The sequence below is a fragment of the Nerophis ophidion genome, linkage group LG01, assembly GCF_033978795.1.
Source record: "Nerophis ophidion isolate RoL-2023_Sa linkage group LG01, RoL_Noph_v1.0, whole genome shotgun sequence".
NCBI lineage: Eukaryota > Metazoa > Chordata > Actinopteri > Syngnathiformes > Syngnathidae > Nerophis > Nerophis ophidion.
In genome coordinates this window covers 29,755,535-29,776,729 of record NC_084611.1, presented here as the reverse complement: position 1 = coordinate 29,776,729, position 21,195 = coordinate 29,755,535, and the positions used below count along the sequence as shown (strand labels likewise).

Here is a 21,195-nt window from a genome sequence, read left to right as displayed (position 1 = left end):
GAATAAGCGGTAGGAAATGGATGGATGGATGCATAGGGATGGGTACCTTTTCACATTTGAATCGATACATTTTTCGGTATTTTGTTTTAATAAATGTTGATTTATTGATGAATTAACCTGCGATGAGGTAGCAACTTGACCAGGGTGTACTCCGCCTTCCGCCTGATTGTAGCTGAGAAAGGTACCAGCTCCTCCCGCCACCCCAAAGGGAATAAGCGGTACAAAATGGATGGATGGATGGATGTATAGGGATGGGTACCTTTTCACATTTGAATCGATACATTTTTCGGTATTTTGTTTTAATAAATGTTGATTTATTGATAAATTAACCTGCGATGAGGTAGCAACTTGACCAGGGTGTACTCCGCCTTCCGCCTGATTGTAGCTGAGATAGGCACCAGCTCCCCCCGCGACCCCAAAGGGAATAAGCGGTAGGAAATGGATGGATGGATGCATAGGGATGGGTACCTTTTCACATTTGAATCGATACATTTTTCGGTATTTTGTTTTAATAAATGTTGATTTATTGATAAATTAACCTGCGATGAGGTAGCAACTTGACCAGGGTGTACCCCGCCTTCCGCCTGATTGTAGCTGAGATAGGCACCAGCTCCCCCCGCGACCCCAAAGGGAATAAGCGGTAGGAAATGGATGGATGGATGTATAGGGATGGGTACCTTTTCACATTTGAATCGATACATTTTTCGGTATTTTGTTTGAATAAATGTTGATTTATTGATAAATTAACCTGCGATGAGGTGGCGACTTGTCCAGGGTGTACCCCGCATTCCGCCCGATTGTAGCTGAGATAGGCACCAGCTCCCCCCGCCGCCCCAAAGGGAATAAGCGGTAGAAAATGAATGGATGGATGATAAATTAACATTTGGCACTGTCCAGCTGATATCTTGTTTTCTATCTTGCCTTTGGGGGAACGTAGTCTTTGCCATTATAGTCAATGTTATGCCCTACATAGTGTTTATACTGTAAATAATGTACTTATTACACACCAGTTGTTTGATTGAAACAGCAGTTAGGTTGTGGCATTTATTACCATATTTCGAACTGTTGGAATCCATCCATCCATCCATTTTCAACCGCTTATTCCCTTTTGGGTTGCGGGGGGCGCTGGTGCCTATCTCAGCTACAATCGGGCGAAAGGCGGGGTACACCCTGGAGAATCGCCATGTAAAATTGCTAATGCTAATTTAATGGCATATCTATGGGAAACCCAATGGAAATTAGTGGACGCTTACTGTACTTTTTAGCACCTTGTTATCTCTAAGTTGGCATGGAAAATGATAAAAATTACCAAAAGGTACACTGAATGCTTGACTGCTTGTTTCCTGGCCAAGTACTTGAACCGGCGCCAAATCTGCCACCAGACGTGACGTCACGTGCAAAAAAGGTTTTGAAATGTGGCACAGTTTGATTTTTTGTTAACCGGTACTCGGGAGTACCGACAGAGTTTGGCCGGTACCAATAAATATCAGCTCAGTGGCCTTGTGTTTAGAGTGTCAGCCCTGAGACCGCAAGGTTGTGAGTTCAATCCCCAGCAGAGTCATACCAAAGACTATAAAAAAAAAAGGAACCTATTGCCTCCCTGCTTGGCAGTCAGCATCAAGGGTTGGAATTGGGGGTTAAAAAAAACAAAACACCAAATGATTCCTGAGTGCGGCCACCGCTGCTGCTCACTGCTCCCCTCACCTCCCAGGGGGAGGAACAAAGGGATGGGTCAAATGCAGAGGACACATTTCACCACACTTAGTGTGTGTGTGTGACGATCGTTGGGACTTTAAGTTTGACTTTAACTTTAATAAAAGTACCGAAATCTTACCCTGATGTGGGATCTGAGTCGTTGTAGCTTGTGCAGCCAGTCTCAATCAATCAATCAATCAATCAATCAATCAATCAATCAATCAATCAAACCATGTGATCAACTTTAAAATTGCTCCAATTATGTTTAGGGCATCCCAAAACTCTCTACCATCCAATCTACAGAACCTATTCCAGGATAGAGATGCTCACTATAGTAAACAAACAAAGAGGAAACAACAAATTATCCATCCATCCATCCATTTCTACCGCTTGTCACGTTCGGGGTCGCAGGTAAATTCATTTGCCTAAATGTAGAACAACTTTAAAATCAATGTGCATTTCAGTGCGTGGAGTCACTCTGTGCAAAAACTTAGGGGATGAGTTAAAAATGTGTTCAAACATGATTCAATTTAAAACACTGTTTAAAAAAGGTGTACTGCAGAAGTATGAGGAGGAAAGAGAGAGAGAGAGAGAGAGTGTGTGTGTGTGTGTGTGTGTGTGTGTGTGTGTGTGTGTTTTGTCTCATCTTGTCTTGTCTCCTACTAACAGTGGTACTATTGCACTGTCAGTGTACAGGAGTTTTTCTTGTTTTTGTTTGTAAGGTATTTTTCTTGTATTATATTGTTTATGGTAAATGTGGAATGAGTGAGAGGGGTTGGGATATTATAAGCATATGCTTCATCCAACTAAGGCTGGGCGATAAGGCCTTTTTTTAATATCTCGATATTTTTAGGCCATGTCACGATACACGATATATACCTCCATATTTTGCCTTAGCCTTGAATTAACACTTGATGCATGTATTCACAGCAGTATGATGATTCTATGTGTGTACATTAAAACATTCTTCTTCATACTGCACTAATATATGCTCATTTGGAACTTTCATGCAGAGAGGGAAAGCCCAACTAAGTCAATTTACCAAAACTGTATTTATTAAACAGTTATTAAAGAGTGGCACAAACATTCATATAATTTCCAAAACAGAAAGTGCAAGATTGTCAGAGACATTTCAAAACAAGCTATTGGTGCACTTTTGTGCATGATGTCACTAAGATGACATATCAAAACAGCACTAAATTAAAGTGAACTTTTTGTACAGAACGCCACTATAATAATGTAAAACAAATAAAGTGCACTTTTGTGCAGGATGTCACACTATATATTTCAATAACTGTCAAATAAAAATGAGCTGTATAATAGGAAATCAAATCATTATGTGGTAGGTTACTGAGGTATCTCTTTATGTTGTTGACTCATTTTTTCATACGGTGTTGATGTGAAAATAGTTTTTGTTGGTGTGGCACCGAATGGAGATGTTGATTTGCGGAGTAAGCACTCTCCATTCTCTATCGGGTGACTTTTCAAATGATGCTACATATTAGCAGTAATTCTACTTTTTGTACCAACGCTTTTGCCCCACACTTGACAAATTATGGCCAAATCTAGATGTTGACATGCGGAGTAAGCACTCTTCATTCTCTAGCAGGTGACTTTTCAAATGATGTCACATATTAGCAGTAATGCTACTTTTGGTAGCAACGCTTTTGCCCCACACTTGACAAATTACGGTTGTCTGTTCGACATATTCCCACTTGAAGCCAAACCCACGCCGGACGATGGGAATTAATTCTTCCTTCATTTGTTTCCAGGTTCGCACCTTCTTTATCTCATATTACCACTCACGTTACCCATGCGTGAGAACGTATACTCGAATATCACGATGTAGTCATTTTCTATATCGCACAGAGACAAACCTGTATATATCGCCCAGCCCTACATCCAACCCATTTTCAAGCCTTGCACAAATGTCTCTGCCAAGATTTAAAAAAAATAAAGTGTTGTTGTACTGTGCAGGTTTGAAATAAATACTTCAATTCAATTCAATTCTAAAATGCAAAATTTCTTATGGTCTTTGTCCGAATTTTTGTAACAGATTACTAATACATTGTGTCCTTGGGCAAGACACTTCACCCTTGCCTCTGATGGGCCCTGGTTCGCGCCTTGCATGGCAGCTCCCGCCATCAGTGTGTGAATGTGTGTGAATGTGGAAATACAGTCAAAGCGCTTTGGGCTCCTTAAAAAGGGGTAGAAAAGCGCAATACAAGTACAAACATTTACCATTTAATAACAACCGAGGTACCAATATAAATTTGTACAAACCCCGTTTCCATATGAGTTAGGAAATTGTGTTAGATGTAAATATAAACGGAATACAATGATTTGCAAATCATTTTCAACCCATATTCAGTTGAATATGTGGTCTGACGAGTCCACATTTCAAATTGTTTTTGGAAATATTCGACATTGTGTCATCCGGACCAAAGGGGAAGAGAACCATCCAGAGTATTATCGACGCAAAGTTCAAAAGCCAGCATCTGTGATAGTATGGGGGTGAATTTGTGCCCATGGCATGGGTAACTTACACATCTGTGAAGGCACCATTAATGCTGAAAGGTACATATAGGTTTTGGAACAACATATGCTGCCATCTAAGCGCCGTTTTTTTCATAGACTCCCCTGCTTATTTCAGCAAGACAAGTGTTACAACAGCGTGGCTTCGTAAAAAAAGAGTGCGGGTACTTTCCTGGCCCGTCTGCATCCAGACCTGTCTCCCATCGAAAATGTGTGGCGCATTATGAAGCATAAAATATGACAGCGGAGACCCCGGGCTATTGAACGACTGAAGCTCTACATAAAACAAGAATGGGAAAGAATTGTGTTGTTAAAAGAAAAGGTGATGTAACACAGTGGTGAACATGCCCTTTCCCAACTACTTTGGCACGTCTTGCAGCCATGAAATTCTTAGTTAATTATTATTTGCAAAAAAAACAAAGTTTATGAGTTTGAACATCAAATATCTTGTCTTTTTAGTGCATTCAATTGAATATGGGTTGAAAAGGCTTTGCAAATCATTGTATTCCGTTTATATTTACATCTAACACAATTTCCCAACTCATATGGAAACGGGGTTTGTATATTACAATGATGCACTCATTACAACAAGAAGGAGACACTGATAAATGATAAACATTGTTATAATCATAAACTTACCGCAAAGGCGTATTCTCTTCCTATGCCCTCTGATGCACCCGTCACCACTGAAACCAAAACACTTCCAATTAGTTGGCAACATTTACTGCAGTTGCCATTTCTCTCCAGCGGGGGCAACGCGTGTGATGTCACCACACAGCCGTTTTGTTTACTTCTTCATCTTGTTCCGACCAGCAGTACTTCCAGCACGTACCTCAGCTCTGATAAAGAACATGTGGGGAACAGACGGGATGTACTGGTGTCTCATCCCTCCCTACCCCCACTCAGAAAACAGACAATGAAAGAGCAAAATGAAGTGACAGTTACAGTGAAATTTAAGGAAAGGAAAGCTTTAGGCCAGATGCAATGTGTTGGAAGTGTAAAGGCAAAAGAATCCAAGTAATTGAAGTCGTCATATTTTTGAAAATATATACGCACAATCGATTGTAACTGATCTATCACAAATGGTGTCTTTACAACTATAATAATGCTCATTTGATGTCATAATTGGACTGTATTAATAATTTTGTGACTGTAAATTGTAGCACTTAATATTATTGTGTTACTATTCATAGACTGTTAGTTACTTTAGGGCTACATATTTTAAAAATGGGACCTTTGATGATTTTAATCTACGTTTAAAACTAGAGATGTCCGAAAATGGCTTTTTTTTACCGATATTCCAATATTGTCCAACTCTAAATTGCCGATACCAATATCAACCAATACCGATATATACAGTCGTGGAATTAACACATTATTATGCTTAATTTTGTTGTGATGCCCCGCTGGATGCATCATACAATGTAACAAGGTTTTCCAAAATAAATCAACTCAAGTTATGGAAAAAAAAATGCCAACATGGCACTGCCATATTTATTATTGAAGTCACAAAGAGCATTATGTTTTTAACATGCCTCAAAACACCAGCTCGGAATTTGGGACATGCTCTCCCTAAGAGACCATGAGGACGTTGAGGTGGGTGGGGTTGGCGGGGGGGGCATACTCGGCAACCCTGAGAAATCCGAATTCTGGAGCTTGGGGGGAGGGGGAGGGGGGCGGATTGGGGTTGAGGTGAAGGCACCATACCCCTTCGCTTTCGGGCTGTCCTGGATGAAATTAAATTATTTTTTGCAAGCATATTTCTTATTCTTACTCGTCGTCGCCGTGTCTTCTTCGTTCTCCTGCCTCGTCTCCTTCTTGTGCACTGAACTCCAAAAGCCGTAGATGTTATTGTAGCGTCCCGTAAGAGTTAGTGCTGCAAGGGCTGCTGGGTATGTGTTCTGTTGTGTTTATGTTGTGTCATCCCACAATGTGTTTGTCTTTCGTGTTTGGTGCAGGTTCACAGTGTGGCACATATTTGTAACAGTGTTAATGTTGTTTATACGGCCACTCTCAGTGTGACCTGTATGGCTGTTGACCAAGTATGCTTTGCATTCACTTGTGTGTTTGAAAAGCTGTAGATTTTATGTGATTGGGCCGGCACGCAAAGGCGGTGCATTTATGGCACACCCCCAATATTGTCGTCTGGGTGGAAATTGGGAGAAATTCGGGAGGGGTACTGAAATTCGGGAGTCTCCCGAGAAAATCGGGAGAGTTGGGAAGTATGACTGGGGGACGCAACTGTTCTGTACTTCTCCCTACGTCCCTACTTGTACCACTCTGTACAGCGGTGTTATAAAAAGTCATACATTTTACTTTTTGAAACTGATACCGATAATTTCCGATATTACATTTTAAAGCATTTATCGGCCGATATTATCTGACATCCCTAGTAGCGTACAGCTCTAACCTATATCTGTAGATACGCTATGGAAGCGCTGAAACTACAACATAGATAGATGGCTGTGAGAAGGCGCAGTCAAAGTGGAGCCACGTGAATAAGACCGCCCAAAAATGGCGCATCCTGAAGAGACGGTCGGAAAGGGGCTCAAAAGATGGTCTGTAAAACATAGTCTATGCTAAATTTGGACCCCAAAAAACACCATTACATGTTATGCAGACCCCAAAGAAATGTTTAAATGTATAATTTTTTTTTATAATATAAGCCCCTTTAACAAAAACATGACCAAATAGTGTTTGAAATATACAATATATCTTGAAGACCAACATTACACAGTTTATCTTGAAGACCAACATTACACAGCATATCTTGAAGACCAACATTATACAGTATATCTTGAAGACCAACATTACACAGCATATCTTGAAGACCAACATTATACAGTATATCTTGAAGACCAACATTACACAGTATATCTTGAAGACCAACATTACCGCTATTATTTTTTTAGACACGGTCGAAAAATAAACTTCACAAGACATTAAAACATTTATCCATCCATCCATTTTCAAACGTTTGTCCCTTTTTGGGGTCGCTGGATCCTATCTCAGCTACATTCGGGCGGAAGGCGGGTTACATCCTGGACAAGTCACCACCTCATCGCAGGGCCAACACAGATAGACAGACAACATTCACACCCTCGGGACCATTTAGTGTTGCCAATCGACCTATCTCCAATGTTGGGGATTTGTTGAATTACCGTATTTTTCGGACTATAGGTCACATTTTTTTTCATAGTTTGGCCGGGGGTGCGACATATACTCCGGAGCGACTTATGTGTGAAATTATTAGCACATTACAGTAAAATATTAAATAATATTATTTATCTCATTCGCGGAAGAGACGAAGAAAATGTCAGCAATCGTCACACACGTCAGCAATCATCACACACACGTCAGCAATCGTCACACACATGTCGACCAATAAGAATTCGGAGGGGGAGGGTCATGGCAGAAATGCATTGCACTTTCATCGTTGGCGGTAACTTATAAAAACTGAGAAGGGCTGAACAAAAATGGCACCGAAAAGGAAATCATGTACTGCCGATTACAAGCTGGACGTAGTGAAATATGCAGCAGAAAACGACAAGAGGAAGCGACACATACTTTTGGAGTTGGCAGAGTTGTTTAGAAAAGATATAGAGAAAGAAGATTTCATTGGATTTATCTATTAGGAGTGACAGATTGTTTGGTAAACATATAGCATATTTTATATGTTATACTGTAGTTATTTGAATGACTCTTACCATAATATGTTACTTTAACATACCAGGCACCTTCTCAGTTGGTTATTTATGCGTCAAATAAAGTACACTTATTCAGCCTGTTGTTCACTATTCCTTATTTATTTTAAATTGCCTTTCAAATGTCTATTCTTGGTGTTGGATTTTATCAAATAAATTTCCCCCAAAAATGCAGCTTACATATGTTTTTTTACTTCTTTATTATGCATTTTTGGTCGGTGCGACGTATACTCCGGAGCGACTTATAATCAGAAAAATACGGTAGGTCCTGATGTTGAGCAACTCAAACATAACGTTGAAAAACGTGCTTTTTGACACCGTTTAATCAACTAAAATGATCTGTCCGGTCGTATTATCTTATTACTTTTGACAGCTCTGTTTTGGAATTTCACTGGGATTGAGTGGCAACCAGTCAAGACCTCTTGACGGGTAACCCCAGCTCACTTGTGACCCGGATGAGGACAAGCAGTACATAAAATTGATGGATGTATTTAAAAAAATCAAACCCTGCGTTTCTTTGGTTAATGTACCAATGTTAATTCTATGGGTTATTAGCATAGATCACTCGAGAACATAACAAGCTGACATTGACGGGAATATGTAAATGCTCAATTGTAGCGGTACTGAGGCAATTGTTCAGCCTAGAACAGGCTGTCCCTCCCTTGAGTGTGTTAGTTTTTATCAAGAGACTGAGGTGAACTTAGCAAAGAAAAGGAAAGAGCAGTTCCGCCTTGATTTGTGTGTGTTTTTTCCCTAAGGATTCTTTCAGTGCTATGGGAACGTGAAGTATGTCTCCTGATGAGGCCAAAGGAAATGTTTTAAAGTCGACAAGAGCTCTCCGGGAGTATAATCCCCTTGTAATGTTCATGCTGGACTAATAGGGACAGCATTGCTGCATCATCATTGTCGTTTTGCAAGAAATGAATGCAAAGTGAATTCTTGTTATTATTAGAGTTACTGGTGTTATAGTAAACATGTACAGACAGGAAATGCCAGAGTGATGTTCAACGAACATACCATGAATTGACTTACGTGGACCCCGACTTAAACAGGTTGAAAAACTTATTCGGGTGTTACCATTTAGTGGTCAATTGTACAGAATATGTACTGTACTGTGTCATCTACTTTAGTCAATCATTCAATCAATCAAAGAATGCAGGTATAAATGTTTTTGTGGTGGATTGTTTTTTTTTTTTATGAATATGTTGTAGTAAATTTGATTTGTGTTCCTTACAATTAGTGAATGTCAAGACGAGGACTATGGTGCGGTTTGTTTTGCCGTGATGCAAAGCGACTGGACCGGACATGGCGTGAAGGTAAAAACATGATTTTAATCTTAACTCGAAAAAAGGAACAAACGAAAGGCGCTCACAGCGGAGGTTCAAAACTTGGCTAAGAAAACAAAAACTACCACAAAGGCAAAATTATGGACATAAAACAAAACTTGCAAACGATGACATGGATAAAGAAAACTCACTTGGAATGAGAAAAGAGCATCAAAAAGAGCGGCATGAATAACAAGGGTGTGTGGAGGGTGATGTCGCCAGGCTGACTGCCTGGCAACTACAGGCTCAAATAGTGCTGTGGTGATTAACAGGTGCATGAGTCCAAATGAATCAGGTGCGTGACATGACAGGTGAAAACTAACGGGTTGTCACGGAAACAAAGTAGGGAGTGAAAAAACAGGAACTGACAGAGTGCAAAAACCAAACAGAACATAGCCAAACTAAACAATATCACCAAGACATGACAGTGAATCTACAATGTTATAAATCATTACATATTTCAGTACAGTAGGTCTCTGTGACCAAAGTTCTAGTTTGGATCTTCAGTCACAACTTCCATATAGAGTAGGCTGACCATATTCTGAAATCCCAAAAAGAGGACACATATATGCGTGCCAAGGCGGGCAGCACGCCAAGGCCGGGACTACGTGGAAATTTGCCAATGATACTTGAACTTGCTTTATAAATAACATATTTATTTAAACAAAGCATTTTTTCTCCTCTGATGACAGCTGTGTTGGCGCTAGGAATTTTCAAGATGGGGTCCAGGCCCATCAAGTGATAAAAATGGGGTCCCACAGTAAATTTTTGGGGTCCCACTTTTTTGTAAGCGTTTTGAAAACAAATGATAAACGTATGCATTGTCCTGTTATATCTCTCATTCACTTTCTTCTTTCCTTCATGGATCAAAACTTTACCGCTGCTTGTAGTTTTTTCTATGTTTTTATTTAATAAGTTGTAGGTGTATTCATTTCAGTATAAAAGTGTAAAAAGTGTTTTGCTTCGGTCATGAAATGATGATAATGGTGTGCGAGGGCATACATACATTTTATATTCAACACTTAAATCTCTGGAGTTTACATCACTTTCAGATCTACCGTATTTTTCGGACTATAAGTTTTCATAGTTTGGCCGGGGTTGCGACATATACTCCGGAGCGACTTATGTATGAAATTATTAACACATTAACGTAAAATATCAAATAACATTATTTATCTCATTCGCGGAAGAGACGAAGAAAATGTCAGCAATCATCACACACACGTCAGCAATCGTCACATACACGTCAACCCATAAGAATTTGGCGGGGGAGGGTCATGGCAGAAGTGCATTGTGGTTCATGGAATGCTAACTGCTATACGCTATATGCTACTGCCGCAGCTATTAAATTGGATCATTTCATCGTTGGCAGTAACTTATAAAAACTGAGAAGGGCTGAACAAAAATGGCACCGAAAAGGAAACCATGTACTGCAGATTACAAGCTGGACGTAGTGAAATATGCAGCAGAAAACGACAAGAGGAAGTGGCGCATACCTTTGGAGTTGGCAGAGTTGTCTAGAAGCGACATCAAGGAAAAAGATTTCATCAGATTTATCGATTAGGAGTGACAGATTGGTAGACGTATAGCATGTTCTATATGTTATAGTTATTTGAATGACTCTTACCATACTATGTTACGTTAACATACCAGGCACCTTCTCAGTTGGTTATTTATGCGTCATATAACGTACACTTATTCAGCCTGTTGTTCACTATTCTTCATTTATTTTAAATTGCCTACTAAATTGCCTAATCGCTACTCTAGTGCGACATATTTATGTTTTTTCCTTCTTTATTATGCATTTTCGGCCGGTGCAACGTATACTCCAGAGCGATTTATAATCCGAAAAATACGGTATTCCTCATTTCAAAATGTTTTAGTTTTTTTTATATAGTTTTTTTTTGTTTGTTTGTTTTCCGCCCTTTTTTGTCAAACAAATCTAAGCACACAAAATATGCAAAATCTTCCACCAAAAATATTTTTCAAAGTGGAATATTTGATGTGACGTAATCGGGGTTGAGGTGTATAGTTAGTGCTGCAAGGGGATCTGGGTATTTGTTCTGTTGTGTTACATACAGTGCAGATGTTCTCCCGAAATGTGTTTGTCATTCTTGTTTGGTGTGGGTTCACAGTGTGGCGCATATTTGTAACAATGTTAAAGTTGTTTGTCCATCCACCCTCAGTGTGACCTGTATGGCTGTTGATCAAGTATGCTTCGATTCACAATCTACTTTTAACTTCCTCGCTCTATCTCTGCCCCTCCCTCACAAATATTGATGCGTTCGCAACCCTTCACAATTGGTTTTGTTTTTAACCCTCTTTCACCCTGTACGTACATTGAAAACACACGCAACCTTGACACAAAATTACGGACATTTAAGGCATTTAAGAAACCCCGCCCTGATACCCCGGACAGTCCCGCAAAAAAGGACATGTCCGGGGAAAAGAGGACGTATGGTTAGTCTAATATCGACAGAACCTCAGGGCATTCAATCGATCACAAAAAAATGCCCTGAGATTGGCATGAGCTGGATGAATGGGAACATTCACAGACATATAGACCGAACATCTGCGGTCCTCTCTTAGGTTTCTCATTTTATCCCATTGGGTTGATTTTTTCCTTGCCCTGATGTGGGATCTGATGTCATTGTGGCTTGAGATAATTGTGATTAAGGGTTTGTTATGTTCCCAGATGGCTCAGAGTCGAGGGATTGTAGGAGAACGCAACTTAATAGTGTATCAAAAAAATGAGTTGTAAATTAAAGACACCGAAACCAAGAATTGAAAACAAAAACTAGTGTTATTGAAAAATAACCATGGGGGGGGTTACAACAAGACACAACACTAGCCTAGCTTGGGAATACAGATGTTGTTGAAGAAATGAACAAAACATACTAATATACACCTCTAAAAAAGAGACATAAGCTGACTAACTATCCATCCATCCATCCATTTCCTACCCCTTATTCCCTTTGGGGTCACGGGGTTGACTAACTAAAGATATTTAATTAGCGTAAACCAAAAACAAACCTACCTACTCCAGCCAAAGAGGGGTTCCAAAACATACAAGGGTGACAGCCACCACTAAGTCTGGTGTCTCTATACACAAACAAATCCTACGTGTGTAGTGTAGTTTGTCTAACCTTTCCCTAGACTAGGCTGCAGATACTGACAAAAGTTGAAAGGTAAAAAAAAATGAAGACAAAAATAAAAACAAGTGGCACAAGTTTAGCAAAGAGCCTAACAAAAAGTATTACAAAACAAAGTAACAGGGCTATATAAAGAAACGTTGATTGATTGAATCACTGGTATGGATTAGGGTTGCATGTTCATACCAAAGACTATAAAAATGGGACCCATTACTTCCCTGCTTGGCACTCACTTCGCATAAATTGACAGTCAACATTGTTGGTTGTTCTAGGGCTCGGGGGTCTCTAACTCACTCCACCTGTGGGCCACTGGATGCAGAGTCTGGGTAAGGCTGGGCCGCAAGAAGAGATTTCCCTAAAAAAATATTGCATACTCCTCAGCATGTCTAGCTGTATAATGACGTTTCAAATTGTATCCCTTGTGCACCGCAACTTTCTCTGTGCGAATAAGACACGTTGGGGGGCCCCTGTGCTCAACAAAGAAATATTGCATCTTCCACTTTGAATTGTCTTTGTTCATCACGAACCTTTCTCTTCACTGCAGGCTTTGAAAAATACATGTTTGGGGTTGTGGAATATATTTGTATTCCGCAATGTGTGTCGTTCCGCTTTTCATCCCTACAGCAAAACGGTGGTCGGTGGATAAGTACCGGGATAGCGAGCACAAAAAAGTGACAGCTCCCGCAGTGTTATCTGGCGTCATATAGAAATCTATGTAGTGTTCATCAAGTGAGGCAATGCAAATTAAACAATAATAAAACAAATAACGGTTTGAATTGGTCCAGGTTATCGGGGACTGTTATTACTGACGGACAGGTGTCGCGGTGTGACTGCAGTCAGGCATGTAAGAAAATCATTGTTTCCATGGCAACGTCTCTTTCGCTCATTTGCCGCTTTTCCACTAATGCAGGGGTAGGCAACCCAGAACGTTGAAAGAGCCATTTGGACCCAAATAACACAACGCTGTCAAGTGCCATTCATATAAAACTAGCGGGCCGCACTAACATGAAACTTTCATATTAAAGTGGGGGCCGCAAAATAACGTCTTACAGGCCGCGTGTCTGAAATCCCCGTCCTCGGGTTATCGTCTCACTTTTCCTCTTTGCCATCACTGGTTTGGTAGCGGCACCACAAAAGTAAAAAAAAAAAAGACAAAATGATAATGGTTTATTTGTTTCGCAAAGTTTGGACACACCTACCCATTCAATGTGTTTTCTTTGTTTTCCTGACTATTTACATTGTAGATTGTCACTGAAGGCATCAAAATTAAGAATGAACACATGTGGAGTTATGTACTTAACAAAAAAAAGGTGAAATAACTGAAAACATGTTGAATATTCTAGTTTCTTCAAAATAGTCACCCTTTGCTCTGATTACTGCTTTGCACACTCTTGGCATTCTCTCAATGCGCTTCAACAGGTCGTCACCTGAATGGTTTTCCCTGTCATAGTTTTGATGCCTTCAGTGACAATCTACAAGGTTAAATAGTCATTAAATTTAATTAAAAAAACCAACATTGAAATAAGGAGGTGTGTCCAAACTTTTGGCCTATACTGTACTTAAAAGTTGCATGAATTAACATCACATGATTTCATTGACATAATAAACATACTTGAAAAGGGCAGCCCTTTTTCCATATCTACAACTGATCATGTATATCTTCGACATGTTCGTTTGCTTACATTTTGTCATTTATAGTGTGTTCACTACCTGTTTAAGTGTTACTATTTCCAAATTGAAAAAAAAACGCATAAAGAATAGATGTATAGCTTTACCAGTGATTAAGGAAATACAATATGTTAAAATAATACAATACTAATGAGCAAAAATATGACTTTAAAGAACGAAAAACTCCTCAATGTACCCAAGTTGTACAATATTAAAAGGAAATAAAGAAATATAGATGTTAGAATAAAATAAAACCATTTTATTGTTATGATAGTTAACACTGAATTTAAGTTCCATCCATCAGTGCAATAAAAAAAAGACCCAAAATCTAACTACCGGTAATCATTAAAAAGTCATGAAAACCGTCACACGCACTTTCTCTCATTCAAATAATTGCATGTTACCATATTGCATACATTTACAAGACATGTGGCAAAGTTGTACAGAATTTTAAACACAATGTTAAAATTAGGATAAAAAAATATTAAGGGTATATTAATAAACGCTAGAAACAGGCCTAAACATGTTAATAAAAACACACAATAAATAATTTACAAAAATTGCATTGGGGAATTAAGATTAAGCAGTAACGAAGGAAGCAAGAACAAAGGAAAAGTGTTAATAGAATAAACTAGTAACAAAAAAGGACCAGTATAGCTTGTGCTGTGTTAAGGAAAAATAATAAATAAAAATGTACAAACAATATAAAATAAAAGTGTATAAGTGTAATAGAATATGTTACCATATGTTACATTTTAAGGCAGACTTTTCAAAGAAAATAAAGATGAAGTCAATAATTTATTTAGAAAAAAACATTTATGATACTTACTACCTACTGGAAAGGTGGAAAATGTATCTACGCTCCTGCGATGAGGTGGCGACTTGTCCAGGGTGTACCCCGCCTTCCGCCCGATTGTAGCTGAGATAGGCGCCAGCGCCCCCCGCGACCCCGAAAGGGAATAAGCGGTAGAAAATGGATGGATGGATGGGTATCTACGCTCTCACGAGTATATTTTGATTTGTTTATTTATTATTCTTATTTTGTTTTTTTTCTTGCTGCAGGGCCGTTGTCCCAGGAAGGCTGACAGAGAGGACACAGCATGAATCGAACAATGACGCCAGTCCGACTGAATGGCAAAGACAAGCCTAAATACTGCCTCTGACTAGTGCTCGGGAAGCAGGTGAGCGGGCGAGCACTAATCAGAGACAGGTGAACACAATGAATAACCATTGCAACCAAAACAATCAGGAAATAAAGGAGTCCAAAACTAAAAATAAAAAAACATGATCCGAACCATCGATGATGACACTTTTGACCCAGCAGATTTGCTCACATTTTCAGTAGACCCGTAATAAATTCATAAAGTTTCATGAATGTTTTTTGTGACCAACAAGAATGTGCTCCAATCACTCTATCACAAAAAAATAAGAAATTTAGAAATGATTGGAAACTCAAGACAGCCATGACATTATGTTCTTTACAAGTGTATGTAAACTTTTGACCACGACTGTATATATATATATCCATTTTTTTTTTTTAAATCAAGTACGGTATTTCTCGGATTATAAGGCACTCCGGAGTATACGTCGCACCGGACGAAAATGCATAATAAAGAAGGAAAAAAACATATATAAGTCGCACTAGAGTATAAGTCACATTTTTGGGGGAAATTTATTTGATAAAATCCAACACCAAGAATAGACATTTGAAAGGCAATTTAAAATAAATAAAGAATAGTGAACAACAGGCTGAATAAGTGTACGTTATATGACGCATAAATAACCAACTGAGAAGGTGCCTGGTATGTTAAAGTAACATATTATGGTAAGAGTCATTCAAATAACTATAACTTATAGAACATGCTATACGTTTACCAAACAATCTGTCACTCCTAATCCATAAATTCCATGAAATCTTCCTCCTGGATGTCGCTTCTAAACAACTCTGCCAACTCTAAAGGTATGCGCCGCTTCCTCTTGTCGTTTTCTGCTGCATATTTCACTACATCCAGCTTGTAATCTGCAGTACATGATTCCTTTTTGGTGCCATTTTTGTTCAGCCCTTCTCAGTTTTTATAAGTTACCGCCAACGATCAAATTATCCATTTTAATAGCTACGGCAGTAGCATATAGCATATAGGAGATAGCATTCCATGACCTACAATGCACTTCTGTTATGATCTTCCCCCGCCGAATTCTTATGGGTTGTTGTTTATGTGATGATTGCTGACATTTTCTTCGTCTCTTCCGCGAATGAGATAAGTAATGTTATTTGATATTTTACGGGAGGGTCTCAAACTCAATTTACCTTGGGGCCACTGGATGCAGAAACTGGGTGGGGCTGGGCCGCAAGAAAAGATTTCTTAAAAAATCCAACATGCACTTTTTAATGAATTCACCTTCTATGAATAGCTTTCCCGCCCTAGCAACATACTTGCCAACCCTCACGATTTTTCCGGGAGACTCCTGAATTTCAGTGCACCTCCCAACAATCTACCGGTGCAACCATTCTCCCGAATTTGTCCCAATTTTCACCCGGCCGACATTATTAAGGGCTGCTGTGACTGCACTGCCTTTAACGTCCTCTACAACAGTGGTTCTCAACCTTTTTCACTGTGAACTGTGAAGATTTTTTTAATTCAAGTACCCCCTAATCAGAGCAAAGCATTTTTGGTTGAAAAAAAGAGATAAAGAAGTAAAATACAGCACTATGTAATCAGTTTCTGATTTGTTAAATTGTATAACAGTGCAAAATATTGCTCATTTGTAATGGTCTTTGTTGAATTATTTGGAAAAAAACATATAAAAATAACTAAAAAACTTGTTGAAAAATAAACAAGTGATTCAATTATAGATTAAGATTTCTACACATAGAAGTAGTCATCAACTTAAAGTGCCCTCTGGATTCATGAACTTAATTCTAAACATTTCTTCACAAAAAAAGAAATATTTAACATCAATATTTATGGAACATGTCCATAAAAAGTCTAGCTGTCAACACTGAATGTTGGATTGTTGTATTATTTCATATTTCATTGAAGTATTATTCAATAAACATATTTATAAAGGATTTATGAATTGCTGCTATTTATAGAATGTTTTTAATAAATCTCACTTGTCCCTTTGCATATACCTTCAAATATCTCCAGGGGTTCACGCACCCTCTAAAAGAGGACTACTGCTTCACTATATGTCATCGCGCACGCTTTTACATCACACAACCAATGTGCCAACTCCATAACATGTTGTGTGAGACTTGTGCAGAACAACGTACGTGGTTGCAAGACGTACTTGGTCGACAGCCATACAGGTCACACTGAGAGTGGCCGTATAAACAACTTCAACACTGTTACAAATATGCGCTACACTTTGAACCCACACCAAACAAGAATGACAAACCCTTTTTGGGAGAATCTTCGTTCCTTAACACAACTTAAACACAAGAGAACAAATACCCAGAACACCTTGAAGCCCTGAGTCTCCCGGGCTACAATATACAACACCTCAACCGACGAAAGTAGGGAGCGTGGGGGGCATACTTGCCAACCCTCCCGGATTTTCCGGGAGACTCCCGAAATTCAATCGCCTCTCCCGAAAACCTCCCGGGACAAATTTTCTCCCGAAAATGCGGCGGAGTTGGAGGCCACGCCCCCTCTAGCTCCATGAGAACCTGACTCAGTAATTTCGTGACCCTCTTAAACAGGACAATACTGACATTGTCCTCCCCTCTTAACCACGCCCCCGCCTAAACCACGCCCCCAACCACGCCTCCGCCCCACTTCCCGAAATCGGAGGTCTCAAGGTTGGCAAGTATGGTGGGGGTTGGGGGATTGGTGGTAGCGGGGCTGTGTATATTGTAGCCCGAAAGAGTTAGGGCTGCATGGGATTCTGGGTAAATGTTCTGTTGTGTTTATGTTGTGTTACGATGCGGAAGTTCTCCCAAAATGTGTTTGTCATTCTCGTTTGGTGTGGGTTCACAGTCCGGCACATATTTGTAACAGAGTTAAAGTTTTTTTTACGGCCACCCTTAGTGTGACGTGTGTAACTGTTGATCAAATATATTTTGCAATACCACACGTGCGTCTTGCATGGCCAGATGCAACATACAACTGGACTTGCACGCTGTCAGTTCAGGATGTAGGGGGCGCAAAAGGCAGTGCCTTTATGACACTCCCTAAATATTGTTGATTTGGTAAATATCGACAGGGGCTTCGATAGAATTGGTGCCCTAAAATTCAGGAGTCTCCCGGGAAAATTGGGGACGTTGGCAAGTATTATGCTGTCAAGTGCCGTTCACATTTAACTCGCGGACCGTACCAACATTAAATTGTCGTATCGAAGTGCGGGCCGCATAATAACGTCTCGCGGGCCGCAATTGGCCTGCTGGCCGCATGTTTGAGACCCCTGTTTTACGGTAATGTGTTAATAATGTCACACATAAGTCGCTCCGGAGTATATGTTGCAAACTATGAAAAAAACTGCCACTTATAGTCCAAAAAATACGGTATATGTATATTTCTTCCCTCTAAAAATGTCAATAAAAATAAGTAACACAAAAAAGGAATTGAAATAAATAAGTTAGAATGAGAAAGGACATTAAAGTAAAAAGGAGAATAATTCAAAGACTGGAGTAAAATTTTAACAGCATGCACTTAATTGTTGAACTTGGTGTAATGCAGTGGTTCTCAACCTTTTTTCAGTGATGTACCCCCTGTGAACATTTTTTTCATTCAAGTACCCCCTAATCAGAGCAAAGCATTTTTGGATGAAAAAAAGAGATAAAGAAGTAAAATACAGCACTATGTCATCAGTTTCTGATTTATTAAATTGCATAAAAGTGCAAAATATTGCTCATTTGAAGTGGTCTTTCTTGAACTACTTGGAAAAAAAGATATAAAAATAACTAAAAACTTCCATCCATCCATCCATCATCTTCCGCTTATCCGAGGTCGGGTCGCGGGGGCAGCAGCCTAAGCAGGGAAGCCCAGACTTCCCTATCTCCAGCCACTTCGTCTAGCTCTTCCCGGGGGATCCCGAGGCGTTCCCAGGCCAGCCGGGAGACATAGTCTTTCCAACGTGTCCTGGGTCTTCCCCGTGGCCTCCTACCAGCTGGACGTGCCCTAAACACATCCCTAGGGAGGCGTTCGGGTGGCATCCTGACCAGATGCCCGAACCACCTCATCTGGCTCCTCTCGATGTGGAGGAGCAGCGGCTTTACGTTGAGCTCCTCCCGGATGGCAGAGCTTCTCACCCTATCTCTAAGGGAGAGCCCCGCCACCCGGCGGAGGAAACTCATTTCGGCCGCTTGTACCCGTGATCTTATCCTTTCGGTCATGACCCAAAGCTCATGACCATAGGTGAGGATGGGAACGTAGATCGACCGGTAAATTGAGAGCTTTGCCTTCCGGCTCAGCTCCTTCTTCACCACAACGGATCGATACAACGTCCGCATTACTGAAGACGCCGCACCGATCCGCCTGTCGATCTCACGATCCACTCTTCCCCCACTCGTGAACAAGACTCCTAGGTACTTGAACTCCTCCACTTGGGGCAGGGTCTCCTCCCCAACCCGGAGATGGCACTCCACCCTTTTCCGGGCGAGAACCATGGACTCGGACTTGGAGGTGCTGATTCTCATTCCGGTCGCTTCACACTCGGCTGCGAACCGATCCAGTGAGAGCTGAAGATCCCGGCCAGATGAAGCCATCAGGACTACATCATCTGCAAAAAGCAGAGACTTAATCCCGTGGCCACCAAACCGGAACCCCTCAACGCCTTGACTGCGCCTAGAAATTATGTCCATAAAAGTTATGAACAGAATCGGTGACAAAGGACAGCCTTGGCGGAGTCCAACCTTCACTGGAAACGTGTCCGACTTACTGCCAGCAATGCGGACCAAGCTCTGACACTGATCATACAGGGAGCGGACTGCCACAATAAGACATTCCGATACCCCATACTCTCTGAGCACTCCCCACAGGACTTCCCGAGGGACACGGTCGAATGCCTTCTCCAAGTCCACAAAGCACATGTAGACTGGTTGGGCAAACTCCCATGCACCCTCAAGAACCCTACCGAGAGTATAGAGCTGGTCCACAGATCCACGACCAGGACGAAAACCACACTGTTCCTCCTGAATCCGAGGTTCGACTATCCGGCGAAGCCTCCTCTCCAGTACACCTGAATAAACCTTACCGGGAAGGCTGAGGAGTGTGATCCCACGATAGTTGGAACACACCCTCCGGTCCTCCTTCTTAAAGAGAGGGACCACCACCCCGGTCTGCCAATCCAGAGGTACCGCCCCCGATGTCCACGCGATGCTGCAGAGTCTTGTCAACCAAGACAGCCCCACAGCATCCAGAGCCTTAAGGAACTCCGGGCGGATCTCATCCACCCCCGGGGCCTTGCCGCCGAGGAGCTTTTTAACTACCTCAGCGACCTCAGCCCCAGAAATAGGAGAGTCCACTACAGATTCCCCAGGCACCGCTTCCTCAAAGAAAGACGTGTTGGTGGGATTGAGGAGGTCTTCGAAGTATTCCCTCCACCGATCCACAACATCCGCAGTCGAAGTCAGCAGAACACCATCCGCACCATACACGGTGTTGATAGTGCACTGCTTCCCCTTCCTGAGGCGCCGTATGGTGGTCCAGAATCGCTTCGAAGCCGTCCGGAAGTCGTTTTCCATGGCTTCCCCGAACTCTTCCCATGTCCGAGTTTTTGCCTCCGCGACCGCTAAAGCTGCACACCGCTTGGCCCGTCGGTACCCGTCCACTGCCTCCGGAGTCCTATGAGCCAAAAGAACCCGATAGGACTCCTTCTTCAGCTTGACGGCATCCCTCACTGCTGGTGTCCACCAACGGGTTCTGGGATTACCGCCACGACAGGCACCAACAACCTTGCGGCCACAGCTCCAATCAGCCGCCTCGACAATAGAGGTTCGGAACATGGTCCACTCGGACTCAATGTCCCGCACCTCCCTCGTGACATGTTCAAAGTTCTCCCGGAGGTGTGAATTGAAACTCTCTCTGACAGGAGACTCTGCCAGACGTTCCCAGCAGACCCTCACAATGCGCTTGGGCCTGCCAGGTCTGTCCGGCATCCTCCCCCACCATCGCA

The 21,195-nt window shown here is 41.2% G+C and overlaps 1 protein-coding gene across 3 annotated transcripts in view; it reads right to left on the bottom strand.

Moving 5' to 3' along the window:
* Nucleotides 1–21,195, bottom strand: part of hsd17b3 (hydroxysteroid (17-beta) dehydrogenase 3) — a 38,491-nt gene that overhangs the window by 15,180 nt on the left and 2,116 nt on the right. For all 3 annotated transcript variants that reach the window (XM_061900470.1, XM_061900462.1, XM_061900453.1), the window contains exon 2: nucleotides 4,870–4,916. In XM_061900470.1, coding sequence (XP_061756454.1) covers nucleotides 4,870–4,916 — 47 coding nt within the window. The remainder of the gene's footprint in view (nucleotides 1–4,869; nucleotides 4,917–21,195) is intronic.